Here is a 26,824-nt window from a genome sequence, read left to right as displayed (position 1 = left end):
AGTAACACCACAACCAATTTCTCAAAACTGTGCTAGAGTGTTATTAATCGGCACAGAAGTACGATATGAACTGACGCGACGTGACGAAGGAAAAATCAAACTTACACTGTAACGGATATACCTCCCTTTGAAGTTAGAACGTGTCTTCCCAACAGACAGATTTTTTTGTTAAAATAAAATCATAGATTAATCTGCATTACACTGATGAAATCACGGAAGTGTTTAACTACAAAAGATCCACCAATACGATTTTAATACTATTTAAAGGTTCTTCCAAAGGAAGAGATACCAGATAGCATACTAACAACTACGATGACGTAGCCTACAGTGTGGGAAATATTTTATATTTTATTCATTGAATGATCAACCATATTTTGTAACTAACGAAATTAATATCATTATTGTTTTTACACTTATCAATGCTAAATGCTCAAAATATGTATAATTTCACTCAATTTATCGCAGTTAGATGAATTAGCGTAAGTCTCGAAAGTAACCGTCGATTACGACGGGTTTCACCTAGTAAATATTAAAGAACAACAAACATATGACATGTCCTGAGGAGAAAGTGTGCTGTCTGGGTTGCAGTGAAGATACTAGTGTGATTTTCTGAAATAGCTGCAGCTGTTACAAGTGCTATAAATGACAGTTACTTGCGCTTGCGCAGAAGGGCGGCATTCTCCTGTCATGAAAGGCTTGCCTTATTAGGCTACGGCCACACGGGCGTTTTTTCACGCAAGAACGCAGCGTGAAAATAACGAGAAATATGAGCAGCATTAAATGTAATGAGGTATGCCACACGCAGCGTTTTTTCACGCAGATGTGGCGCGTCTGCAAAATCACCCGCCGCGGGCCCGCAGAAGGATGGACTGGGGTGCATTTTTGAAGCTTGTTTTCACGCTCTGTTCCTGGCTACACGGGCGGGAGCAACACGCAGCTTTGATCAAGTCGTTCTAGCAAGTTAAAATAAAGATAAATGGATCTAATTTTTTCCAGGATAACGTAACTATTTTTGGGTCTAGCCAATTACACGGTATGCCTACACGTTTTATCTCAAACATAGGTCGACCTTACTGTACTACTTAATAAATGTTGCTAAAAGGAAAGGAATTTAGTTGGACTAAAAAATGTAAAGAGGCATTTATGTAGTAAAATATTCAATGATCTGATGAAAGTCATAAACATATTTATATTATATTTTTTTTGTACTAAATGTAAATAATTAAATGAAAGGTCAGCATAATAAAATCATTTTAGTGTTGTTTTCGTACCAAAATTAATATACCATTCATATTTCTTGTTCACTAGTCAGAAAGGGTGGGTTCCATATTATCGACAACCGTAGAAAACAAGGATACTATTTCGGCCATTAGGAAGATATACAACATAATTACGTGAATTCGTCAATCAACTGCGGGTTCCGAGTGCATTTTCCCGCTCCTGGACTTCAACGGCGTGAGAATAAGCTACATTTACATTTTACCGCGTGAAAAAAAAACGCACGTCTGGCATACAACAGCGGGAAATCAAGCAGCGTGAAAATAAGCTACATTTCACCGCGTGAAAAAAAACACCCATCGCCGTGTGCGAGCCTTTCAAGACCGGAAAATGCCGCGCGTCTGCGCATGCGCAAGTAAGCGTTATTCGTAGCACTTGTAACAGCTGCAGCTGTTTCAGAAAATCACACTAGTATCTTCACTGCAACTCTTGCAACAATCTACTTGAAACAGGAACGGTTCTCACGCGCTTAACTCCAAACCATTTAATTACTGTAACTGAATGAAGAATTTTACAGGTTATGTTTATGTATGTGTTACTTTACTTGTAACCTCTGGCACCTCCTTTATTTAAAAAAAAAATAAATAAGTAACTTGGGTGGGCTACGTTACCGTTATCATCTAGGCTATCTTCAATTGTACCCAAACATGTTTTCCAAAAGAGAAGATCCCAATTCTCATTTCATTTTTAATGGTCTAAGCTTTTTGAGAATTATTGGCATCTTGCTTTTAATGAAATGTATAACAACATTTAAATGTTCAACAACACTAATACATAATAATTTATTTTATTCACTAGCGCTTTCAGAAACTAGGTTTCCATTCAAAAGCGCTAGTGAATAAAACAAATTATTTTATTGGCCTTGCCTTGTTGAACATAGCTGGCTTATTAATTGGAATCCTTCTGTACTTCTCGTCCATAAACTAAAAATAAACTTTTCCACATTAACTACAAAGTACTACAGTGTTATTGATGTCTTCCATTACTCGTATTTCTCAGAATCTTCGCATTGAAGAAGGAGCACATCATCGATAATAAATGACCTCCGCAACACAGCAGCAATCAAAATCTATCAATAACATTAACCCCAACTTCAACTCAGACATAACTCGATCATAACATAAAGAATAACAAACGATATGAATAATAATTATGAGGAACTAGTTGCAGTTGCAGTGCAGTCAAGATAAATACTACGACAACGAAACGACGGACGACGCTAGTTAGTGGCATAGTGGTTAGTGACCGTAACTTTCTGAAATAGCTGCTGCTACGCCACCAGTTACTAGCGCATGCGCAGAAGATTCAAAGATTCAAAGATTTTATTAGGCCATTAAGTTTGTACAATAGGCTACGTCAAAGTACAATAAAAATTCAATAAAACTAAATATAAAAAGGAAAACAAACCAAACAAAACTGCAAATCAAAACAGCAAACCATGCAAAGGTAAATAAAAATTAGGCATACCTTTTTTTATCATCGGGTCCATGCACTACATGATATTTTAACCCTTCAAAGCCTCAAAATACTCGTCAAATTTATAAAAAGGATTTGTTACCAGCCAATTCTTTAACACTTTCATAAACTTCAATTTTGGCAAGTTTCTAATGGTAACAGGCAGAGCATTGAAAAATTTGAAACCTGAAACAGGGAAACACTTTTGACTTTTACTTAGCCTGTTGCTAGGAGTATGTACATCATTACAAGTTCTAGTGCTATACGGATGGATGTCTCTATTGAAAATAAGATCATTTTCCATCGATTTGATAGCTTCTAAGCACTGGTAAATATATACATTGATGACACTCATGATCTGCATATCAACAAAAAATGTTCTACAATGTGCTCTAAAAGGCAAATTACACATCACACGAATTGCTCTTTTTTGTAGCAAGAGGACCTTCTGAACCTGTGGGGAGTGACCCCAAAGCCTGGTTCCATACACAACGTGTGACTGAAAAAAAGAGAAAAATGCTAGTCTCACAAAGTCAGGAGGCAATTCAGATGTTAATTTCCTCAAAAGACAAATTACTCTGTTAAGTTTAGTACATAGGGCGTTGACATGTTCATCCCACACAAGCTCAGAGTCCAAAGTAAAGCCCAAGAGTTTGACAGAGTCACAAACAGAATTAGTTTTACTTAAGCTAAACATTATTTCTTGGGTTTTCTTGTCATTAAGAGCCAATTTGTTCCCTGAAAACCATTCAGAAGCTATGTTAAACAATCTTTTTGCGGAGTTACTGGCAATTACAGGATCAATGTGCTTTGCAAACAAGGTTGTGTCATCAGCATAGAGCAGTACATCGTTTGAAACAGAAAAACAGAGGTCATTCATTGCTATAATGAACAAAAAAGGCCCCAGTACTGAGCCCTGGGGCACCCCGTGTTTGACTGGCAGGGCGCCTGAATGAACACCTGACCAACTTACAATTTGGAATCTATCTGCAAGATATGAATTGACCACCTTGAGGGCACTCTCGCCAAACCCATATTTTTGTAGTTTTTTAAGTAAAATATCATGTGGTATACAATCAAATGCTCGAGACAAATCGCACAGCAAAACAGAAACAGAAGATTTGCTTTCAAATGCCTCCAGTATGACCCTCACAAGGGAGTCAACTGCCGAAACAGTCGAAAAACCCCTCCGAAAGCCATGCTGGGCAGGAACAAGGAGATTGTGCTCCTCAAAGTGGTTACTCAGCTGCTGCAACATCACAGCCTCAAACACTTTACCTAAAACAGGTATCAAAGACACTGGTCTATAGCTAGAAAGATCTTTTTTAGGGCCCTTTTTATATACGGGAACAGTTCTGGATGTTTTTAGCACATCAGGGTAAACACCTTGCAACAAACAACAGTTAATCAAATGAGCCAACAAAGGTGCAATCACATTTACAATTTTTTTCAAAAACTCAGTCGACATGTCAAAGATATCCTTACTTTTTGAGGATTTGAAACCGTTTACGATTTTGACAATATCGACAGCATTGACCATACTCCATTCATAATTTACATCTACAACAGGTATGTTATCAAGATAATCAGTATTATTTACAGGAATACCATCAACAATACTATCCACTGAGTCCAAGAAGTAGCTGTTGAAGTCATCCGCCGTGGCGAAGTCAAGGTCAGCGGCAACTCTGGTACTGGGCCTGCTCTGGTTGATCAGGTCCCAAGCTGCCTTGCATGGGTTTGCAGCAGTGGAGATCATGTCAGCCGCTGCACGCTGCTTTGCCTCGCGGAGTTGGAGTCGATACTCTCTCCTCAATTCCCGAAGATATGGGATAAGATCAGGCCTATCCTTAGACATATCAAGCACTAGCAAAATGTACCTTTTTAAACCAGCAAGCTCCTCAGAATACCAATTCTTAATCTTTCCTTTGGCACCGTCAGATACTCTATCAGTTGACTTAACTGTTTTTTGCTTTAATGGGAAGTAAAAATCAAATTTGTCCTTAAATTTAGAAAAGAAATTTGAAAATGCAGTGTTTGGTGGGAGCGCACAAACTTCATTGAACCACAGATCCATATGGTTAGCAATGTCATCACAAAATAAACCCAAGCGAACATCGTTGAACAATCTAAACTTTACAGATATCAGCTTAGGGCTTTCACAGTCTTTTTGTCCATTACAGAGCTTTAACTTTAAGAAAATGTGCTTGTGATCTGCAATTTGGTCGTTACTGACAGTTACTTCATAGTTCCACGAATCTAAGTTAGTGATGAAAGAGTCTAAAGAGGCATTCATTCTGGTTGGTTCAATAACACTACTATAGAAACCAAAACTACGCAATGTGTTCAGGAAGTCAGCGGCATCACCATTTGACTTCAGTAAATCAATGTTATGATCTGTACCTACCACAACTGACAGATTCAGAGAAATCAAATATGTCAAACAGAGTTCGAGTAACAGAAGAAAACGTTCAACAGATCCATTAGGAGACCGATACATGGCTACAACTACAAGGTCAAACTCATGCATTAAAACCGCAGCAAACTCACCTTCATACTCTTCACAGAAGTCACTTAGGTCCAAACAGGTATACCTCATATCGGATTTGACGTATATAGCCACCCCACCAGTAGGTGCTTTTCTACAGAAATATGTGGCGAGATCAAGGTTAAAGATGTTGCTATAGTATTGTACCTCGTCCAAAACTAGCCAGTGTTCAGCCACACACAATACTTCTATTTTGTTTAGGTCACATAACAGTTCAAGTTCATTCAATTTATTTCTCAAGCATTGCAGAAGCGTGGCATTTTCCGGTCTTGAAAGGCTCGCGTCCGTGTGGCCGTAGCCTTACTGAATTCTGGTCCGGAATCTGTCAGTGTCAAGCTGGTGTCAAGTGTCACTGTGTCAGTTCAGAATCAGAATGAAATGAACCTGTCGTAATCACTGAGCTATAATTCTAACTGGAGGTAGCACTGAATGTCAAAGATGCGTGTCGCCAGCTGCCATGTTTGCGTGAGGTGTGAGTTATAAGAAGCCATGTTATTGGATAAGAAAACTCACTGCTATACCAACCAAGTTATAGAAGCCATGTTATTGGATAAAAAAACTCACTGCTATACCAACCTAACAAAATCAGCGACACGCTTTTGACAGACTTCTGCCATGGCAGTGCTACCTCCAGTTATAATAATTTTAGCTCACAGTGGCAGTGGTCGTAATGATCACCTTAGCTATAGCTAGCTAATCAACTCAACCAAGTTACAAGAAACAATACAATTATTTCAAGACATGAACTGTACGTATGTAAATGTTTATGAAAATGACTTTAAAAAACGATCAGGTAATGATCTGGTAAAAAGTGCTCTAAATTCGTACTTAAGAAGAAGACATTATATGGTAAGTAGGCCTAGTCCTAACCTTAAATAAACATTCTTGGGAGACTTAGGCCTATTGCAAGTTAGGAATTAATGTCTTTATGATAGTTTGCCAAAAAAAATATTAGTGGATTATTTTTTTACATAATCATATTTTTTTCGTTTGTATCCGGATACAGTTTCTTAACTGGGTAATGCTAATTGAAACTATCGATTCTATTATTAAACCTTCATGCAATTTTTTTATTATTGTGAGTAGGCCTAAGTTATGCCTAACCTGTTAACTTAAGTGTCATCATCCAATTTATCAGAAATCAGTTTTTACATATCAAAGCTTACTTGGAGGGGTACAGTTCTGCAGAGAACCTTTCATTTAATAATTATTGACTGTTAAGTTAAAGTTTATCAAACATGGAGTGCACTGAGGCATTTTACATAAGTTAGGTACATAAATACCTTGATAGATATTTCCATTCTGAGGGCTAACAATTTGTAGGCATATTTAGGTAACAAAAACTAAAACTACAAGATCTAATTTAATTTATTTATTTGTTTACGGCAAAATCGCTATTTGTACAATCAATTACATGCATAACAATTTGTGGATCAGTTAAAATTGTAAACGCCCTTCCTAACACCTGGCTAGGCCTATCAAGCAAACAAATCAAACACAAGTTACTTACCAACTAACTACTCTCTCAATTGTGGATTGGCCAGATTGCAGCGTCTTGGAAACGAAGTCGGATCACAAGTTGACTTCTTCAATGAACAGTTGTCTTCCTTCAGAAGAATATGCTCCAACATTATCTTTGTTATGCCTGTTTTGTAGCTGATGTTTGTTTGTTTTTCCTAAATCTCTTTTATTCTTGTTATTCATTCATAGATTTATTGTTGTTTGTTGTTATTTTTTCACGTAGAACTTAATGTCATCATAGTTTATATTTTGTTAAATCTTGAGGAGATATTTATTGTTGTTATTTTCAAAATCTCCTATAGTCCAAGCAAACTAAACAAACTTACATAGGGATAACACGTCACCAAGTTCTTTCTGGTCTCAAATTACTCAGTGAATGTTTAGCTTTGATTTTATTAATCACTAAACAAAATCTGACAATTTTAAAATGAGTCATGGTTCTTAATTTAACATTAAAATGTATTTATTTTGGAATTTGTCTTTAGTTGAGGACATATATCCCCAACCCTAATAACTCCCGGAAAGTAATCCATAGCTTAAATAAAAGTCAATAATTTGGCGAATTATTTAAGACTATAAAGAGTTTTGGGAGTTATTTAGAATTGGGGATATACGTCTTTAACTAAAGACAAATTTCAATATAAATACATTTTAATGTTAAATTATGGTCCATGACTCATTTTAAAATTGTCAGATTTTGTTTAATGATCAATAAAATCAAAGCCAAACATTTACTGAGTAATTTGAGACCAAAAATAACTTTGTGTCGTATTAACAACCCGAGTTATAAACCTTTTAATAAAAATATATTTCTAAAAAGTTAAATTTAATATTGTTCTGAGGTTCGTAGCTGGTCTTTAACTCGTCTGATTTTAATGATCAAGAGCTCAAATGAAAGCCCTTACATTACTGAATATTTTAAGCCTAGAATGAACTACAAGCGTCAATAAGAACTGGAGATATAAGAAAAATAATTTTTAAAACAATTATCAAACTACGAAACGTCCATAAGAAATGTATGGTGGAGAGTTTTCGTTTGAATATATCTTCTAAATGAATAAAGATATTTAAAAACGGATTTCGGCATTGAAATCAGTGTAAAAATGTAGTTGATAATGATGTGTCACAACACTATCATTATATTGAAAAAAAAATATCTATGTCCAATATGGCGGATCCAAGATGGCGGCCAAAAACATGTTTCCTATAAAAATGAAGTACTAACCACCCAATAAATACAGGCGGTGGTCCCAAGTCAATATCTCAAAAAATGTGCATAACAAATGCATGTGAAATATGTTTTTTTTAATTTGCCCAATGTTGGAAAAAGCCGCCATGTTAAATTTTGATTTTAGTGGATTTCTCGTGCACCGATTTTTGGCAACTTTTAGTATGTCATTCTGCAAACCCAACTCTACAAAATAAAACCATAAAACGTTTTCTTGCAATTTTTTTAAGGTCATATCCTATATTTCTCCGACTACTATGCTTTTTCTGAAGTCCAAATTAATAAAAATTTTTTTTGTTATTATCTGTACAATACTTTGTTAATGTTATTATCTGTAATTTTTTGCCACGTTGTTGTTTTCTTGTTATTATTTTTGTTGCAATGCTGCTTTGTTTCATGGTCATTATGTTACTTATCTTGTTATTTTTTTTTGTTATCTTTTCATTCTGCTCATGTGCTTAAAACACATATTTTGTAAATGGTGTATCCGTTGATATGAATAAATAAATAAACAAGTTGTTAGAATGGCTTATGGACCACCCCTGTTATGACTTGAATGAGTTTTTTGTAGAAAGTGCCAACATGATATTCTAGTCATTATATTTTATTCAGTATTCTTATTCATCTTATAACTCTATGCATGTTTTTTTCTATCTATTTAACTGTACAGCTATTTATTTATTGTAACGTCTGTGATATGATAGCCTTTCTATTTTGTATGCAAAAATGTGACTGTGATAATGTATCGCTATTGTTTTATATGTGTGTCTCTGACGAGGTCTATTGTCCTAATCTATGATTATTTAATGACCAATAAAATACTTGATTACTTGATCAATAAATACTATTCTAGCTGTAAACGAGCTGTAATCTAATTTAAATTTTCTTCCAGGATGCGGATCACTTCAGGAAATCAGATCTGGTTTTAAGTCAGTCCTGCAAGCAAATGACCTTAGCTGCAGCCGTAGAGAAAGATGCCTCCCGACTAAATTCTATAATTTTCAGCACAATAAGCAACGACATTACACTAGCCGAACAACAATTCACAAAGTAAGATGGACTTTAACTTTCAACTTCATAAAATGTTATTTTGCTTTCAGAGTACCGGTAACTCATTAACTTGATTATGTGATGGAAAATAATAACCCCAATACTGTAAGTTATTATTTCTTTGTGGCCTAACTTAACTAAACAATGTAGTGGGTGAGTCTAGACAATCCACTTTTGCACTCGTCTGTAGCCTACCTAGCCTACTTAAAAGTAAGCCACCACAAGGTGTTTATACTTCACCATACTGTTTCATCTGACGTTGCATACAACAAAGTTAGTCACCTCATCATAACTTCATACCTCCTTGCAGGTGGTTTTAATGGAAAAACTGAAAGCCTTGAAGAGTTTAGAAAAAGAGGAAACTTATTATCTTGAGCTACTTTTAAATTTTAAAAGTAAGTTAGCTCAAAATTTAATGTCAGTAAAATAAGAGATTGAAAGAAGAACCGCTATAGTACGATAGTTAACAAAAGTAGCCTAGTAGGACAGTTCAGTGAGAAAGGACTGTAATTTGAATGTGTTTAATGTTTCAACTTACGCCAGTGTAAAACTGATGCTAGCTTTTTTTCTGTTACCTTTCTGGTTTAGTGCGGATTGTGAAACTAAACCGTTATAATATTTCCATATAGTGTAGGCCTAACTATTTTAAGTTATTATAGGTTTGTAAATTTTGCAGAAATATATTTTACTTATAACCTGGGGACATACCTAAAAATCTACAAATAGCCTACATCTAATAATATATCATGTTTAGTCTAATACATACTTTCTTTTGCAGGCTAAAGTCATGGATAGTAGACTTACCAGAAGGAAAGTGTAAGCATGAACTTCAGACGATGCTGTTTCCATTGCTTTGCCACCTGTATTTGGAAATACTAAGAGGAGGACTAGACCGACAAGCAACTTCAAAATTTTTGAAACGTCACCAAGAACTTTTCTTAGCTAATGAAAACTACAGAGACATTATTGAAGAACTGTCAACAGTATTTACAACTCAAGATATTGATAGCAAACCATTGATTAAAGCATTTAGGTAAATATACGGTGTTCAAGTAAGTTTTCAAACTGTGTTAAAGTAATGAACTTTAGGAACATTTAGTATCTATGCCTGTTAAATTAATTGTGATAGTTAGTTTTGCATTACAACATAAATTATGGGGTATTTTCTGTACCCTGAACACTCTGGGACTCGCACTACTACAGAGGTCGAAAACGATCCTTTCGTATTGTCCACTATTTAACTGTAATTTCCCCAAAAAACTTTTTTATTTTTATTTTATACACTACAGTAGACTCTCTCTTATCCGTACACCTTTTAACCGTACATCGGTTTAAACGGAATGCACTCGGCAGAAATGACATCTCTTTAACCGGACAATTTTTATCAGCACATCGGTTTAACCGGAATAGATCGGCAGGAAGTGGGCGGTACTGAAACGACCGTTTTCGTGGGAAAGATTTGAGACCAGTGATCACGTGTCTAAATACAATGCTCTCATAAATTTAAGTAAAATACACATTTAAACCGTCCGTTTTGACGAGTTTTTGGGGACGTCGGTTTAACCAGAAAACCCGTTATCCGGACTGGGCTTGGTCCCGAGGAGCCCGGATAAGAGGGAGTCTACTGTAATGTAAAAGAAAGATAGTTCTGGGCAAGGTGAACGGGGGTTGGGTGCATAAGGGTTGGGTCCATGTCCTATGTTGCATATTATATAAACGTTTGCATATTTTATTCGCATTACACATTTTATTGTTGCACATATATAAGAGTGAAAATTTAAAAACGTACGTTTTCAGGAAAAGCACTTTGCAAATTCTTTTCCCCTTTTTTCAAAACTTTTATTATTTTTTTTATTTCATTATCATTTGAAGTTTCATAAAATGTCCATGGTAACGCAATATCTTTGGTAGTTTCTTTTTAAAAGAGCATCTTTATTTGAAAAACACAAAATCCTGTCACGACCATAACGGACGTTTAAATGAATATTAAAAATAGTTAATATTATTTTTATAACTATTTTTTGCTATAAACTAATTTACTTTTATGACCATTATACAATAAAAAGGTCACTGAGCTTTTGGTATATTTGGTCTTTCTAGAAAAAAATAAAAAAACTCAAAAAATTGAAAAAAAGCCAATAAAATCTTTTTAAGTTTGTATAACTCCGAAGAAACTTACCTGAGACCCGAAAAATCGTTATGTTTGTATAGAGGTGTGCTTCTTTTGTGTATAAAACATTGAAATATGACGATATTTTAATTTTTGAAATTTTTATGATAGAAATCATAAACGTGATGGTCAGGGACAAGCGGTACGGTTGTGAATTGTCTGGAACAATCTAAATCTTTCTAAACAATCCTTCAATTATCCTGTTAGTTATAATAAAAATATGTGTTTCGTTTCAATTGAACTAAACTGTTCAATTTACAATTATATTAAAGTTATTGTCACGACCAAACACACTATAATCCATAATGCTGGATTGGTCGTGAAAAAACCCGCGATGGTCGTGAAACTTTGGTCGTGAAATTACGTGTTATTTGGCTCTGTTCTGGCGGTAGCCCTGTACCTCATGTTCGAGGATACAAAGTGGACTTCTACGTTAATCTAGCAATTGAAATATCTTATAAACAAAAATTAACACCATGTCTACTTCATCGAATGACTACGTACGGTCATGGACACACCAAAATTACAAAAAACACAGTCTTTCCTTTATTAATCTTGTAATTCCTCCTTTCAACTCAAAACGACCGGCACTACAATCCTGACGTACACCCCGAACTAGTCTCTAAAACCAACTGACTCCATCGACGCCAGGCTTGCCACTATCGTACTCCAAAGTTGAAAAATTTTCCCAAATGGTCGTGACGCCAAATCGAGGGACAGACTTATTTTGTCATGGTAGTCAGTTTGTAATGACAATAAAATTATAACATGCTCCTTTTTTGTAAGTTTAATAACCATTGATGACATAAAAATATGGCTTTATATATTTCGGCATGAATAATTAGTCTAAAAACAGTGTGAAAGTTGGAAAATGTGCCCTAGGGACACGTCATGGTCGTGAATTTCGAGACTTTAAAAATACGAAAAAAATACCTAGAACCTATTTAAAACCAAATAAATGTGTGTAACATGTTGCCCCCGTCCCAAAAAATATTAAAACACATAATAATAAACTAAAAATCCAGTATCTACAAAGTAAAAGGCCAGGGACATGAAAACGTACGTTTTTAAATTTTCACTCATAAATTACTTGTAGGCCTACCAAAATCTGATTGCTTCCACTTAAATGTTTGCATAATCACATTAATCACTTATACCTATGACTGTTTTTTAAAGTTAGCCGTTTTATTTCAGTTCTCAGAATTGAAAGGTATCCAATAACAGCATTGTTTACTTTCATAACAGCATAGTTTTACTCATAACAACACGGGTAATGGACCAATGAGAATGAGAATGAGAATTTTATTTGGTCTTTTAAACATGCAGTTACATGCAATCAGACAAGTCATATAATAATCATCTGGCAACAATCAGTTAGGCTAACAGTCCCAGTTAGTAAACTGGGTTGACTTAGCTTAAATCACACCATGCACAAAAACAGGCAAATATAATAAATAAATAAATAGTTAAATAATGGCAACTACAATAGTGAATAAATAGTGCACAAACTACTCTTATCTACTATAATGAAGTTCAAGAATTGAGAGAGAAGACATAAAAAAATTTAATGATCGGGCTTCAACTAATCAACTGAAGGCCAATTTAATTGTTGAGTCTTAGGGGTGCAATTAGTGTTTGGTACAATGTTTCGTTGCATCACTGTCCATGGCAATGAGAGGCTATAAACAAAAAGGCTCCTACCTTAAATTTTCTACTCTTGTCGTTAACACTATCTTCACACAAACGTTGTGTAAACTACAATAATGTTTACTTACTTGTTTTCATCTGGCTTACTGTACTTCAGCAATATCATAATTTTGATGTGTTTAAAGTTTTTACTCTGGTTGTATTGTTTAATAGCATCACCATTGGCAGTAAATGTCACTAGTCTACCCCCAACCCCGTTTGTATTGCAAGCGACGTAATAATAAATGTGACACAGGTACGGATAATTGTTTTCAACATGCACTTTAATTAATAAGTCGTAAACAAACTAAACGTGTCTGTATGTTTTAGGTCATGTAAGTATCAAATGAAAATCAGCACTACTACCATGGCAGCTCTAAAAAAATATTTGGCAACACAGAGCCATGTGATTCTTCTACAGGTTGGTTCAAGGATTTTCACCTCTAAGCTACCTATAATAATTTAATGTAAGAACTCCATTTTTATTTTTAAACAAATCTAAAATCTATTATTATATACAGTATTTATTAGCCAAAATAAACAGTAGCCTACTGAAATGGTAACAGCTGATTCAGTTTCAGGACTGTATATTTTGGCTAATAATGTACTTACTAGTATACATGTTGCTCGAAATCGAGCAATTGCAAAGAAGTAAAGTAGTTATTTCAGAACAAATAATAGTCATCATAATTTCCGATGAGTTTAAAAGACTCAACTCATAGATTTACGTACCTAACAGTTCCATATAATCAACATCTCTTGTAAATATTTTATAATTTTTCAAAAGCTGATCTGGTTTTTTAAATGTTTCCCACTTATAGCCGTATTAGGTTGTCTGTGTTGATCTTCGTCAATGATAATGTAGTCTGCATGGCACCACCCATTGTTGCCAGTACGTTTACAAATTTCAGTCAATTTTTTATAGCGATAACATGTTGTTTACATGATTTTAAGAACTACCTGATTTTCTGCATAACCTCTCTGTCGCAATTTTATTTGCATCAATTGGCTAGTTACTGTTATATCGTAAATTATATTTACCTGAAAAAAATGCAGAATTGAAAGGTCTAATGTCGTTCAGATGGTTTGCCAATCATCATAAAGTTAAGTCCGTGTTTTCTACAAAATAGTAGCACTTCGACTAAAATCCTTGTTCACTTTTTTGTTGGACTCTTCATATTGTAGGTGTTCTTCATTATATAGGTTGATAAGGATAGTAAATTGTTTTTAAATCTCTATTTCTTCTACTTAGTGGCGTTCTATGACTTTGCTATGTTTCCATGGGCAAATTGGTTCTTTCAATGATTTCTCAAGAAATACAGTACTAGTATGTCAATTCATTTTTCTTATTTGGTAAAATATATCAAACTGTCCAGGCTTTCTCGTTTTTTTACATTGTAATATGTACTAACGTAAATTAAAATAGTAAATATTTAATTTGAACAAAATCAGTAAATGTACCCATGTGTTTCATTGAACTGAAAAATAAATAACAGCAATTAAATTATACAGCTGATGAAAATGTAAACAATTATGTTCTCCATAAGGTTAACATGGGAACTTTCAAAGCCACTGGGGCAGAGTCCAAGGGACTTTTTCAAAAATGTAAGGCCAGTTTGCAAATCTACGCGACACACTCTTTCCAATGAGACGTCAATGGATAAAATCGGTTTAGAAATGGCGGAGGAGTTCATCCGACAAAGTTTCATGTAGCGTATTAATTATATAGATTACAATAATGGTTATCTCAGTAACATCCCTTTTTCACCCGTCCTACTTAACCAATTTTTACAATTCAAGTGTCATTTTAAAACTTATGATCTAGCAGAGGACCAAATGAATTGTGACAAAAAAGTACAGGTAATTTCAATTTCCTTTTGTGCATCAATTGTGACAAAAAAGTACAGGGAATTTTAATTTCCTTTTGTGCATCCGGATGCTTGTAATTGATAAATGTATTTACTATTTAATAGTAACTTGCATGACAGTAAGAGAGTAAGTGTTTTATTTATGATTTATTTAAGGTTTAATCTTTTACAGGTGCTCCAGACCTGGTTTGATATTGAGGTACAAACAAGTGAGAGTGTTTTGGAAAGTGATGATGATATGGCTGATATCAGTTCTGATGAGGTTTGTCTAGTGTTTTATAAGAGATTTATTACCCTAAAATCAGTAATTTACTTACTTACTTACTCCCATGGCCATTTGTACCCTAAGTGGTACTTGGCCTCACCAACACACTGCCTCCGTGTCGCACTGTCTCTTGCGGTATCTTCATTAACTTCCATCCTGGCCATATCTTTCTTTACTTCATCCGTCCAGCGTTTTCTCTGTCTCCCTCGTTGTCTCCTTCCCAGTGGGTCAGACTTTACCAAATGTTAAAATTATGTTACCATTTAAATTAGTTTTAAAAGTCAATCTTTATGATTTTCCCCATAAAATATCAACGTCACTCCCCTCTACCGATTATAAGGGGTGAATGTGTCAGTTTGATGATACCATTTATTAGCCAATTACCCGTTTAGAGAATAAGCTATTACCTCAAGTCTGATGGTAAAACCTGGACCTGGGACCGATTTACATTTTTGTTTTGAGGTCCCCAGAGGCCAAAAAAAACCTCCGTTTACATTCATATATATATGTGTGTTTTATAGCTTGATAACTGGAGCAAAATTTATCCCATTTTGATGAAGTTTGGTGCAAGTGTGTAAACCTACGTTTATTCGAACGAGTTGGCAAACCAGCATGATCAATCGGATTATGGGAACAGGGGTTTTGTGGTGTAAAAATTGGGTTTTCCCACTTTTGACCCTAGAAACATAAAATTTTCAAATTTCTTTCTTAACAATTTTTTAGAGCTTAGAATTGAAGCGTTACTGTATTCCTAACAGTTGTAGAGAAAATTAAAAAAAGTATTAGTTAAAAATTGCTACGGTATGTTATTCTTATGGATCTCCTAATATTCCTGAATAAATAAACTGTTGTAGTTTGTTTATGAATATATTTTAAGCAATTTGAAAATTTTGTTTATTTCACACTAGCTAGATCAACATTTAAATTTTAAAAATGTCTCATTACCTTCCCTGTAGCAGGAAACATAAGTACCTATTCATTAAAACTCACGCTATTTAAATAGAAAACAAATCTCTCAATTTTAACCCTTTGCGCTCGGAGAGGTCATTTAACGTCTGTCCTACGCAGTCGGATGTTCACATATAGTGGCCATCGCCATTATCGCGTCAGCTCAGAGTTAAAATGGCAACGTTGTGTCTCACAGCTCGGATGGCCACACATTGTGCCCATAACAAAATCTGACTTCTGCTCGGATGGCCTGTGCCAGTGCCCACAACAATTTTTTTATATTTGTTTAATAATAGGTATAGTAGGATGTCTGATGAGTGCTGCAATCTATTGAGTAACTCTTAAACTACATCAGCAAATGCAATTCCCGCCTTTTTACCGCCGAGAAAAGGAAAAAAAACGTATCAATCCAACGCTATGCATCACGTCATGTCACTACTTTTTGTTTCAGTGTTTACAAAGTTGGATTGAGGTAGTATTTATAACCTTTTAGGGCAGTTTTCTTTATTAGTTATTACACAATATCTTTTTAACTAGTTATAGTGATTGCGCAGTTTTAGATTTGTGCACGGTTTTGTAATTACTAGTATGTTTTTAAAACAATTATTAGTATGTTTTAAATAAGTTTGATATTTTATGTATTATTGACCATTTAATTCAGCTGTACCTAGCCTCTTTAAATGTTATGGAATATTTTCCCAGTTTCAGGCCTAACAACTTACTTACTTATGGTAATAAAATGGTGTTTAAAAGGTAGGAACTCTACAAAGATAGATTTAAGATATACTTGATGTTTTTGTTCTTTTTACCAGTAATCCAGTATTATTTTCTAAAAATTTCATTTAGTATCTTTTGGCCAATACAAATTCCTCGTTTTTCACAATAAAATGATTAAAATACATTATTTCATTTTGCTTCTTATTTACCAAACCAATGCAGAAGATTCAACCACAACACATAGTGCAGTGTGTGTAGAGTGATAAAATATTTGATATTTTTAGCTAAATTTTTATTTTATCTGAATAAAATTTTTGTTCACATTACAGGGAGGAATATATACATTAGACTTAAGGCACAAATTTTGTCATATAGCATAATTTAGTTTGTTTTTTTTTTAAATAAAATAATTGACTCCTGAGAGCCTAGTAAAATATGGTATTTTTGTTTTATTATTACTTAATCTATCTATAACAGTGAGCCTGAAGTTATAGTTCAAAATATTTTTGAGGTTATTAAATTAAGTTTTTTGTTAATAACATTCATTCTAACAAACTCATAATTATTTAATTCATTATTTAAAGTGATTGATGTCATATTTGGAACACAACTCGAGAAAATAATTCAAAGCTGCCGAAGCACAGCTGGCAAAATGGCTGCCGAGTTGGCAGAGAAATATGAGTGGCCACCATTAGTGGCCATCCGAGCGGGAGAGACAGAGGGTACGTAAATAATTCCGAGCTGTCTGCGACTACAGGGTTAAGGGAATATTTGAGTGGAAATCTAGTTAGGTAAATGGGAATCCACTTATTCTAGAGGTTTGCTGTGGCGGAGGGATTGTTGTTCATTTCAAACTGGTTTTTGCAGAATGCAGACTACCTGGAGTCGCTGTATCAACAGTCTCATGACGACAAAGAGATGCGACATTTACAAGAAGCTATCAAACTAGTGAGGGCGAGTCCTACTCCACCTCCTCCCCTACTGCTGTACACACTCAACAACTCCGAGAGGTGACTAAATCTCTTAATCATCTTTTTCAAGTATTCCCAGTTTCAAGAACAATATAATATTACTTTGTGGTTGCGAGGTTCTTGAAGTTTTTTAGGCCAATGTAACATTTCACCAGTATGTGTGGCATCGTCAGGAGCACAGTTTACTTATTTAAAATATAATTTATTTACTTTAACACCAAACTAAACTATTTACATTCGCTTGGCGGACAGTAGACGACACTGTACGGCAGTAGTAGACTGGCACAGTAGCGCGTGTGTGTTCTGTCAACGTCACATTTGTCACTGTCTGAGTCTGACTGTTGCTGAGGTTCAATAGGGGTGGGAACCTGCTGAAATAGTACTGTAGTGAATGAAGTTAGGATTACGGTGTTGGTCTTAATAAAGCTAGCATAGATGCGACGGGAGCTCAAGGAGACCTTAATTTACTGATAGCCCTTGTATATACTAATATTAAGTTTAATATTAGTTTATGATTGGTATTTAAAATCTTAATAGATATGTTGAGCAAACTGTGATAGGTGTACTATTTATCACATAGGGACGCTGGTCTTGTGGTACAGTGCATGACTTAAGTCCCTGACGACGTAGGTTCAAATTTCACCAATAACCAAAATGGGTTTTATGTAAGTTATAATGCCACAACTGCCTAGGTCTTGAAGTAATATGAAAACGGTTCTAGGAGCCAACTGTCCTATAATGTGAAGGTGGGGCATAAAAAAATGACTTGTATCATCTAGTACATGCCAAGTAATGAATGTTTGGTATTTTCCAGTGCGTGTTGTGCCAGGGTGTCCAGGTCAGGCAAACTGATGGCCACTGGCTACTCATCCTCTCTACTCAAGTTGTGGACATTGTCAGAGTCCAAGATCAACCCTGGGTCCACCCACTACTCAACTGTTCCTTTGGCCACCAACACTCCTCCTCAAGACCACTTTGTCCAGTGAGTACTAACTTACCATCTACATCTCCATGGATATATTGGTTGAATACTGATGTTCAACTTGTACAAGTTGAGAAAAATATTCAATGTTTAAGATTTTCATTTAGGGAATAAGCAATTACTGTATTATACCTACTAGTTAACCGCCCGTGCTCCGCCACGGGAATATTGTCAGCAATAAAAGAAATAATAATTAACAAATACTGTTTATCTTTGTATTTTATTTAGGGGTTGTTTAATTTTTTACATGAAATAGAACTGATAGTTTGCCTGTATAAACTATTTTATGTTAATCAAACCGATATATTATTTTAACCAAATGAATGTTTTATATTAATTCGAGTCTCATTTGAAAAATAAATAGTATACGAACTGGGCAATGCTGATAACCTAATAAGCAGCTATTTATGATATTTAGATAATTTGCTCAAGTATATTCCTATGTTCGTCGTTTTTTTTTCATTACATTTGTTGTATGGAATAAAGATAGTCACTTAGTCTACATGTAAATCACGCATCAACAGTTGGTCGCATTTCACGAATCTTTGACCCATACTGTGAGTAAAAGCTGTGTTTACGTCGTATATATAAAGTTGGGCATACTTTGTCCAGTGTTTAGAGGGTATTAACGGTCCAATTTGATGGAAAAGGAGTCGTGGATTTTAAAACAATGTAGACTACCACTACCAGAAAGATGTTGATTCAAGTGAGACTTAGAACTGGCCATTTCAAATTCAGATTTGTATTATATTTTACTCAAATAGTTTTTGTCTCTTTCAACCCTTAAATTTTTTTTATAGTCGCTGTTGATAAGATTTTCTATAAACTCAAAATGTTGATTTTTTTTCGTTCGGATGTCTCTTTACGCCCGGTTAATGATTACCTTTTCTTTTTGTTTTTGTACTTTTCACACCCTGGGGTTAATTATAAAGTTTTATAACGCTATAATGACCTGAGTCAACATTGCCATTAAACATCAAGTCACATACTTCTCCGCCGGAACCGAATGGTAAGTCACAGTTTCTCAAGCAACTTCCCTGTGTACTTGAAAAAAAAGTTCACTGATATATTGTAGTTCCACGTATTCCAGCGTACTCGCCATCTCGAGAAGGTAAAGTTTGGTACCACTGAACGTCTAACACTGACCTTGAGTAAGATTCGTCACCTACTATAAAATGTTTGTATGTTTCCCACTCATTAGCAATTATATGTACAACTTGCAAGCGGATTTGCCCATGATTATTCTTAGTGGCCGTAGAGAATAAATTATATTGATCAAAACAATAATATATTCTTGAGTGTGGCAGATTGCGTGCAAATATAATAATAATATCTATGGTTCTTACCGTCAACGCAATCAGGGGTAATATTCCACTATGGCCGTTTCGGAGATGACTCCATCGTCAGGTGCGTAGTGGTACACTAAACTATAGTCTTGTCACATGTAACACGAATTGTCTTCATTTGCATTGCGTCAGGGGTTGAATAAATAATACACATATAAGCACAGGACGGATACACGAAAACATTTAGAGCGCGTGCACGGTTTGAAAACTGACGACCGACTCAAAACAATAAGTTTCCGTTCCCTACTATGGGTATTATTTCACATTCCATACTCAAACTTAAACTCAATAACCACTTTCCTTCAGATCACTTTGCAGGAAAACTAAAACATTTCAAAAATAAGTTAACAAATACACTTTCCTTGATCAAAATCTTGTGTTTATATAATTGCATACTGAAAGTGAGTTTATAAAAATAATAACAAATGTCTGACAAACATTACAGCTGACGAATAATTTATTAACTAAGTATTATATTCTTCAATAAGAATTGTATTGACTCGACCTTTAAAGGGCTGTAGGTCGTAGCCCTTAGAAAAAACGTAAATTCTAAGGAAGTTCGGCAAATCTACACACTATCCCCTTTAATTTGAGACATAAATCTTGCAGATCGGTCCAGTAATTACTGAGAAAACAGTGTTACAACTGTGTATTAAATATATAGAAGATACAATTTATAAATTATTTAGTTTTCAACTTTTATTAAGGTTTAGTTTAATGACGCTATTCAAGTCATATTGTCTAAACTTTATATATAAAGGATATTTGATTGATTAATACTTCCAATATTTGTGTACATATGTGTGTGTTTTAGCCTGATAACTCGAACAGGTTGTCCACCTACAAAGAAAAAATCAAGGCCAAACTGAGAATTATGCGTGAATTTTGTATTTCTTGAAATTTTCAAATTTGATATATTCACTATTTTTTTAATAGCCTAATTTATATGGACAGGTCCTGAAATTTTAGAGGAAAAAATATTCCAGATCATTGAAACGGGATCAGACGATCGCGTCAGCAATTTCACATGGTCACAAGTGACAATGATGCCGTGATTGCAGTAGATTTTTAAGATGGAGCTGCGAACGCGGGACGACGATCGTATTGTGACCGCAAGTCATGTGGAAAAAAGTTGCCGTGACCACAAGACATGTCGACGATGGCACTGTGACCGCGAGACATGTCGACAATGGCACCGTGACCTCCAGACATTGTCTACGATGGCACCATGACTGCAAGACATGACAACGATGGTCTACAACTACAATAATCTTTTTTAAACACAGAGAGCAGAGATGGAGCAGTCTGAGAGGACATTGTGGTCCAGTCCAAGGAGTTGAGTTCCTTCATGATGCCGATGTCTTACTATCAGTGTCACACGACTCATCTATGAGAGCTTGGAAACTCTCTGACTACTCCTGCGCTGCTATTTACAGGTGGGAAAATGTTACAAAATTTTAATTATTATTTGTTTGTATTTCAACCCATTAACCTAGTGATTTAAAAAATATTATATATGTATTTCCTCCTTTTCTCTAGTGTAAAACGATCCAAAACAGGTGGCGTGTGAAATTTTTAAACTCACTAATGCTGTCAAACCTCTATAACTTCCATTGGACACCTGGACACCATTTATTATAACATATATATTAACACTTATACTGTTGACTCACTAAACGGTAAATACACTTAAGCAAGAAAAACACTGTTGTTTGCTTAAAAGATGACTTAGTTATGGGTTATTTGGAGGGGGCCTGGCCTAACTTTCTCCACTAAATTTTGACTGGCCTCTCCTTTAAAAGTTCACAATGTGGCCCTTGAGTGAAAAAGGTTGGTGACCCTTGCATTAACCCATTAGCCTAAGAAGCATACAGAACTCTTCTTTCCAAGTACCAGGCGGCCGAGGCCGAAACACAGACTGGCGCCAAAGTAATTCTTTGAATGACACCCGAAAGCACTAGTGTCACTATTATAACTGTGGTAGCACTTGACTCGGCCGGAACCAATTGGTGGCTCAGTTGGATAAAGCGTTACAGACGAGTGTAGCATTGAGGTATTTCTACATGTGCTTGTTCGATCCCCATACGTGTGAAATCCACATTAAACGTACTTACAAGGGGCTTAAATGGAGGTAGGTGACCATACGAAGTGTTGTTAGATGTTTGATGGACAGGTCAATTCTTAATACGCTACAACAGGTATTTTCTGTTACAGGTATCATGTATTTTTATACGTTTTACTTTATTTACTTTTCTGTCTGTCTGTTAGGCCGGCACCACACTATCCCGTTTGGCGGGATGATTTGAACTCTTGGGTTTTAATGGGTGCAGTCACATTTTTGAGGTTGCTTAACAGCACCATTGAATATTGATGGGATCCACTGCATGCTGCTGCGGGGTAGCGGGACGACAGGTGAAACACATGCAGTTAAATGAGAGCAGCAACACCATCCCGTTGTGCTGCACGTTTGTCCATGTGATTGCTAGTTTATCCCTACTGTTGTCGCTATCAACAGTGCATGTGATGCTCGCGCTCTTCACTTAATGTATGTTGTGGTAGAGCAGGAAGGTGTGACAGGGTAATGTCAATGCGGTAAAAACGCATCCCGCTAAACGGGATAGTGTGGCAGTGGCACTGTCCTTAGAAGTTTTTTAAATCTAAAATTTTGTCATTACAAGATGTAAAAAGACTTGATATTATTGTTTTTATTCTAAATCCTGGTAAACAGATATTTGGTTTACAATTCTTTTTCTATAATTGGGGAGTGAGCTAAATAAAAAGAGGTAGAGTGTGGGATCTCGGTCTCGGGCTCAAATCCTGCCAACCACCAATGGATTTTTGATCGAAGTGATGCATAGACCATCTAGATCTAACCTGAAGTAAAGTGAAAACGGATCCAGGCTAGAGCCTACTTCTAGCATGTGAAGGTTGGACATAAACAAAAAATGAAAAAATGTCTGTTTCCAGAGGTCACAACTATGCAGTGTGGTGTGTAGCTGTCAGTTCGCTGGGAGTGTACATTGCCACTGGATCACATGATCGCACAGCCAGACTGTGGAGCCTTGATAGGACTTATCCCCTCAGGATGTTTGCTGGCCATTGTCAAGATGTCAATGTAAGTAACCCTGTATTGTTAACATGTAGCATGTATCGCAAATTACATTTTTTTTTAATTTTAAAATAAAGCTCTATGATATTTCCTGCTTTTGTTTCCCCTAATATCCTTGTTTAAGTGCTATTCTTGATCTTTTTCTTTCTGACACAGAGCACTAAATGATAAATTGTGAACTTGCAGCTGTTTCTTCCTCCTTGTAGCGCTTCCTACATGATAGGAAGTTGCAACCTCATCTTCGTAGGGTGGTCATAAAATCCTTAGACTAGTAGTAAATTAAAACACAAACTACATCATCTTAACTAGACTTAGGAATCTGAAGACATTGCACTAACTATTGCAACATCTTTTTGGTCAGGTATTCGCTCTCTCATTTCTTGCAACAACAATGAATGAAATCTGTAGTTCATTTAAGAACATATCATATACACTGTCAGCATGTGAACTGTGAGACCAAATTGTAGTCGATGGAACGGGGGAACACAAATTCTCCATGAAAATGTTTGGAAACGATGTCGACAAGGAAGGTTATGGTGTATGTTTTTTGGAACAGAAAGGGTGTTGTTCTTGTGGATTTCATGGAACGAGGCATAACAATCAGCTCAGAAAGGTAAAACAATCCACAACCACACAAGAGAAGTTCTGGAATAATTTAATTGGGAGTCGTTTCCCCGTCCACCATACCTTGTAGTTACCGGACCTTCCACCATGTGACTACCACTTGGTTCCATCAAGAAGCAGCTGACATAGCAGATCTTCGATGATGACGTGCAGCTAAAGCAACAAGTGACAAAGGGGTTGAAGTAGCAAGCTTTAGAATTTTACAAGGAAGGAATTGTATAATTATTCATTAATATGATAAATGTTAAAATCTTTACAGTGACATTGATAAGTAGGATTTAAGTGTGGCTTTTCCTACAATTTCTTTATTCTTAATAAAAAAAATAATCTACTCTCTAGATAGCCCTCGTATATTATGTTTTAGTGTGTCCAGTTCCACCCCAACAGCAGTTATGTGGCTACAGGCTCTGCGGATCGCTCTGTAAGGCTGTGGTCTGTCACTGATGGCAGTCTAGTCAGGGTCTACGGAGGTCACTCTGGAAGTGTTCTCACTCTAGCCTTCAGTCCCAACGGCCAACATCTCGCGTCTGCAGGTAATTATTCCCCCCCTAAAACTGTGAGTAAATTCTTGTCCAGGTTAGGACTATATACAGAGCTGGACATTTCATTTCCCGGGTTTTAAGATCAAATGAACGAAGTCGAATTGAACCAACAGTGTGTGCTGATGTAAATTTAACTGATATCAGTCTAATACGTTACAATTTTTAAGTAAGTCAAACTGATAGGACGACTTATTTTAAGTTGTATGTCCCATCAACCCTCAGAAACAAAAAACAAGACAGGAAATGGAATTCTAATCTATAGCGTCATCTGCAATTGGCTAATTCAGCTACATTCTTCTTGTATAAAATATTGGTAAAAGCTTGTCCAAATAGCTTCGATAAGTCAATGATAGAACTTGTCAAAAGGTTTCAGTGATTGAACAGAACTTGGAATATATTTGGAATTATTTCTCAGTGTCCGAGAGTAATGTCGAATAAAAAGTTAATTGTATAAAACCCCAAAACAGAACAATAGCCTATGTTTGATATTGTCGCAGAACAGGGAAGATTCGACCAATTCAACAGGCCGATAGAAAGATAAAATCATGGGTGTACTGAGATTGTTCAGGGGATTCTTGGCTGAGTTGAGAGGCCACTCCCAGCCTGTGACAGCTCTGGACTGGAGCAAAGACAACAACATCCTCAAGTCTGTCCCACTAGACACATGTCTGTTTGTCACTGAGCTTGTTACATTGTTTAGGGGAGGACAAGAAGGTGAAAGTGTGGGATCTGGAGGAGTGTTGGCTGAGTTGAGAGGCCACTCCCAGCCTGTGACAGCTCTGGACTGGAGCAAAGACAGCAACATCCTCAAGTCTGTCCCACTAGACACGTCTGTTTGTCACTGAGCTTGTTACATTGTTTAGGGGAGGACAAGAAGGTGAAAGTGTGGGATCTGGCATCTGGAGGAGTGTTGGCTGAGTTGAGAGGTCACTCCCAGCCTGTGACAGCTCTGGACTGGAGCAAAGACAGCAACATCCTCGCATCTGCCTCATTGGACGGCTCTGTCATATTGTGGAACTCTTCTTTGCACTTTAAACCCGTTCAAAGGTGAGTCGACTCATTTTGTTTCTTTCATGCTCTCTTTAAGAATATAATTTATTTGGTAAGAAGATAAGTAAATTACATATTTTATGTTGCTGTTATTTGGTCTAATTTTACTCATCTTAATACAGCGAGTGGCTAATGCAGATGCTCTGAGAATCTGATTTGTTGGAGTCAATTGCGATCACTGCCTCATGTTTTGCACTTGTTATGTAGCACCATCCACGTACCTTTTTAATATCTGGAACTGTTTCCAAAAACCTATGATACGTTTTTAAGCAAGATGAATGTTTATTTATTTTTCCAGGGTCCAAGGTAGGAGGGATTTAGCCCTGTAGCCCCCTTACCTTGGAACAGTAACACTGGTTACAGTTTGGCCAACGTTTCTGTGCGCACGTCCAGATCTAGTCCCTTGCCTGGTCCCATCCAGGCAAGGGGGTTGGCGGGGGTACTTTTGTGAAAACATTAGTGTATTGCCCCTACTCCCATCACTGCCGGGTAACCGGTACCCGAATGATTTAGTTCGGCTAGTAGCGACCCGTCCGTGCTCACAGAAAATTTGGCCGAACTGTACGGGCCAGGCAGTGAACTTCATCTGTCAAAAGCAGAAGACAAAAGGATTTAACGAATTTGATTTCAAATATCAGATGATGCATCCAGTTTAGAAATTTTGTTCTGACAACCGAACTGAAAATCCAAAACTGTTGACAGAGACATCGTTAACAAAAACAAAGAGCAGGGATAGTAAAAAAATAGCCTAGTCCCAGTTATGATTGTATCACTGTGGTATTCACTATTCTCGCTACATTCGTGGTTTTAGAAACATCTTAGGTCTTGTTATTTTGTTTTCAACCACTTTGAGATTAATTTCTATTTACACTTTTTAACAAATTCATAACGCACAATTGACAAACAATTTGTGTCATAAAATTACAGTAAAATCCCGGTACACTAGTTAGACATTGGTCTGAAATGTTAGTTTTTACTTTTCTATTTTCAAGCAATAGAAGTGATTCAGTCCTTTCTACCTGTTCTACACAACTCTTGTCTATTGTAATAAATAGCTAATGAATGGCATTCATTCCAAGAGTATAATTTGTTTTAGTTTTTTATACCATCTCACCACATTAATGTTTCCATATGTTGTAAGATTATGAAAACATGCATCATTGAATTCACACTGTTTCAGTGAGAACGCTGAGCCACCAGCCAAGTACTCGACTATTTGTTCGTCAATATTGAATCTACAATGTCTTCCAAGGGGTAACCTAGTGGCAGTAGGTACACAGTGACTCTGTAATCCCTTATTTGTAAATAAATTTTTTTTTTATGATTTTTACCATATTTGTTATTTTAACCTAACTAAACTTGAGACTATTATAGTTTATACTGAACTCTTTGGATAACTCATTGATATTTTGTTGTGTTATTGGTCAAATGTAACACCCAACATGTACTATGATATAAAAAGTTGG

The 26,824-nt window shown here is 35.8% G+C and overlaps 1 protein-coding gene across 1 annotated transcript; it reads left to right on the top strand.

Moving 5' to 3' along the window:
• The first annotated feature begins 6,001 nt into the window (after positions 1-6,001).
• Positions 6,002-26,783, top strand: LOC128990294 (TAF5-like RNA polymerase II p300/CBP-associated factor-associated factor 65 kDa subunit 5L). Its single transcript, XM_054412620.1, has 12 exons — positions 6,002-6,130; positions 8,923-9,080; positions 9,859-10,113; positions 13,267-13,357; positions 14,977-15,066; positions 17,602-17,744; positions 18,520-18,687; positions 21,320-21,469; positions 23,001-23,148; positions 24,131-24,299; positions 25,172-25,355; positions 26,539-26,783. Exons 1-12 carry the CDS (start codon positions 6,023-6,025, stop codon positions 26,639-26,641), a joined length of 1,767 nt encoding a protein of 588 aa, XP_054268595.1. The 5' UTR covers positions 6,002-6,022; the 3' UTR covers positions 26,642-26,783.
• The last annotated feature ends 41 nt before the right edge of the window (positions 26,784-26,824 follow it).

This window comes from Macrosteles quadrilineatus, unplaced genomic scaffold (genome assembly GCF_028750875.1).
Source record: "Macrosteles quadrilineatus isolate MER2022 unplaced genomic scaffold, UCM_ALF_1.0 Scaffold_3__2_contigs__length_128488019, whole genome shotgun sequence".
In the NCBI taxonomy this organism is placed as follows: domain Eukaryota; kingdom Metazoa; phylum Arthropoda; class Insecta; order Hemiptera; family Cicadellidae; genus Macrosteles; species Macrosteles quadrilineatus.
This window is presented reverse-complemented; position numbering and strand designations above follow the sequence as displayed.

What these genes read in the sequence shown, in the direction of transcription:
- LOC128990294 (XM_054412620.1), top strand. Translation starts at nt 6,023, where the DNA reads ATGAACTGTACGTATGTAAATGTTTATGAAAATGACTTTAAAAAACGA. An exon ending in CCATTGATTAAAGCATTTAG is followed by an intron (nt 10,114 to 13,266) that starts GTAAATATACGG and finishes TGTATGTTTTAG; the next exon opens with GTCATGTAAGTATCAAATGA. An exon ending in CTGATATCAGTTCTGATGAG is followed by an intron (nt 15,067 to 17,601) that starts GTTTGTCTAGTG and finishes TGGTTTTTGCAG; the next exon opens with AATGCAGACTACCTGGAGTC.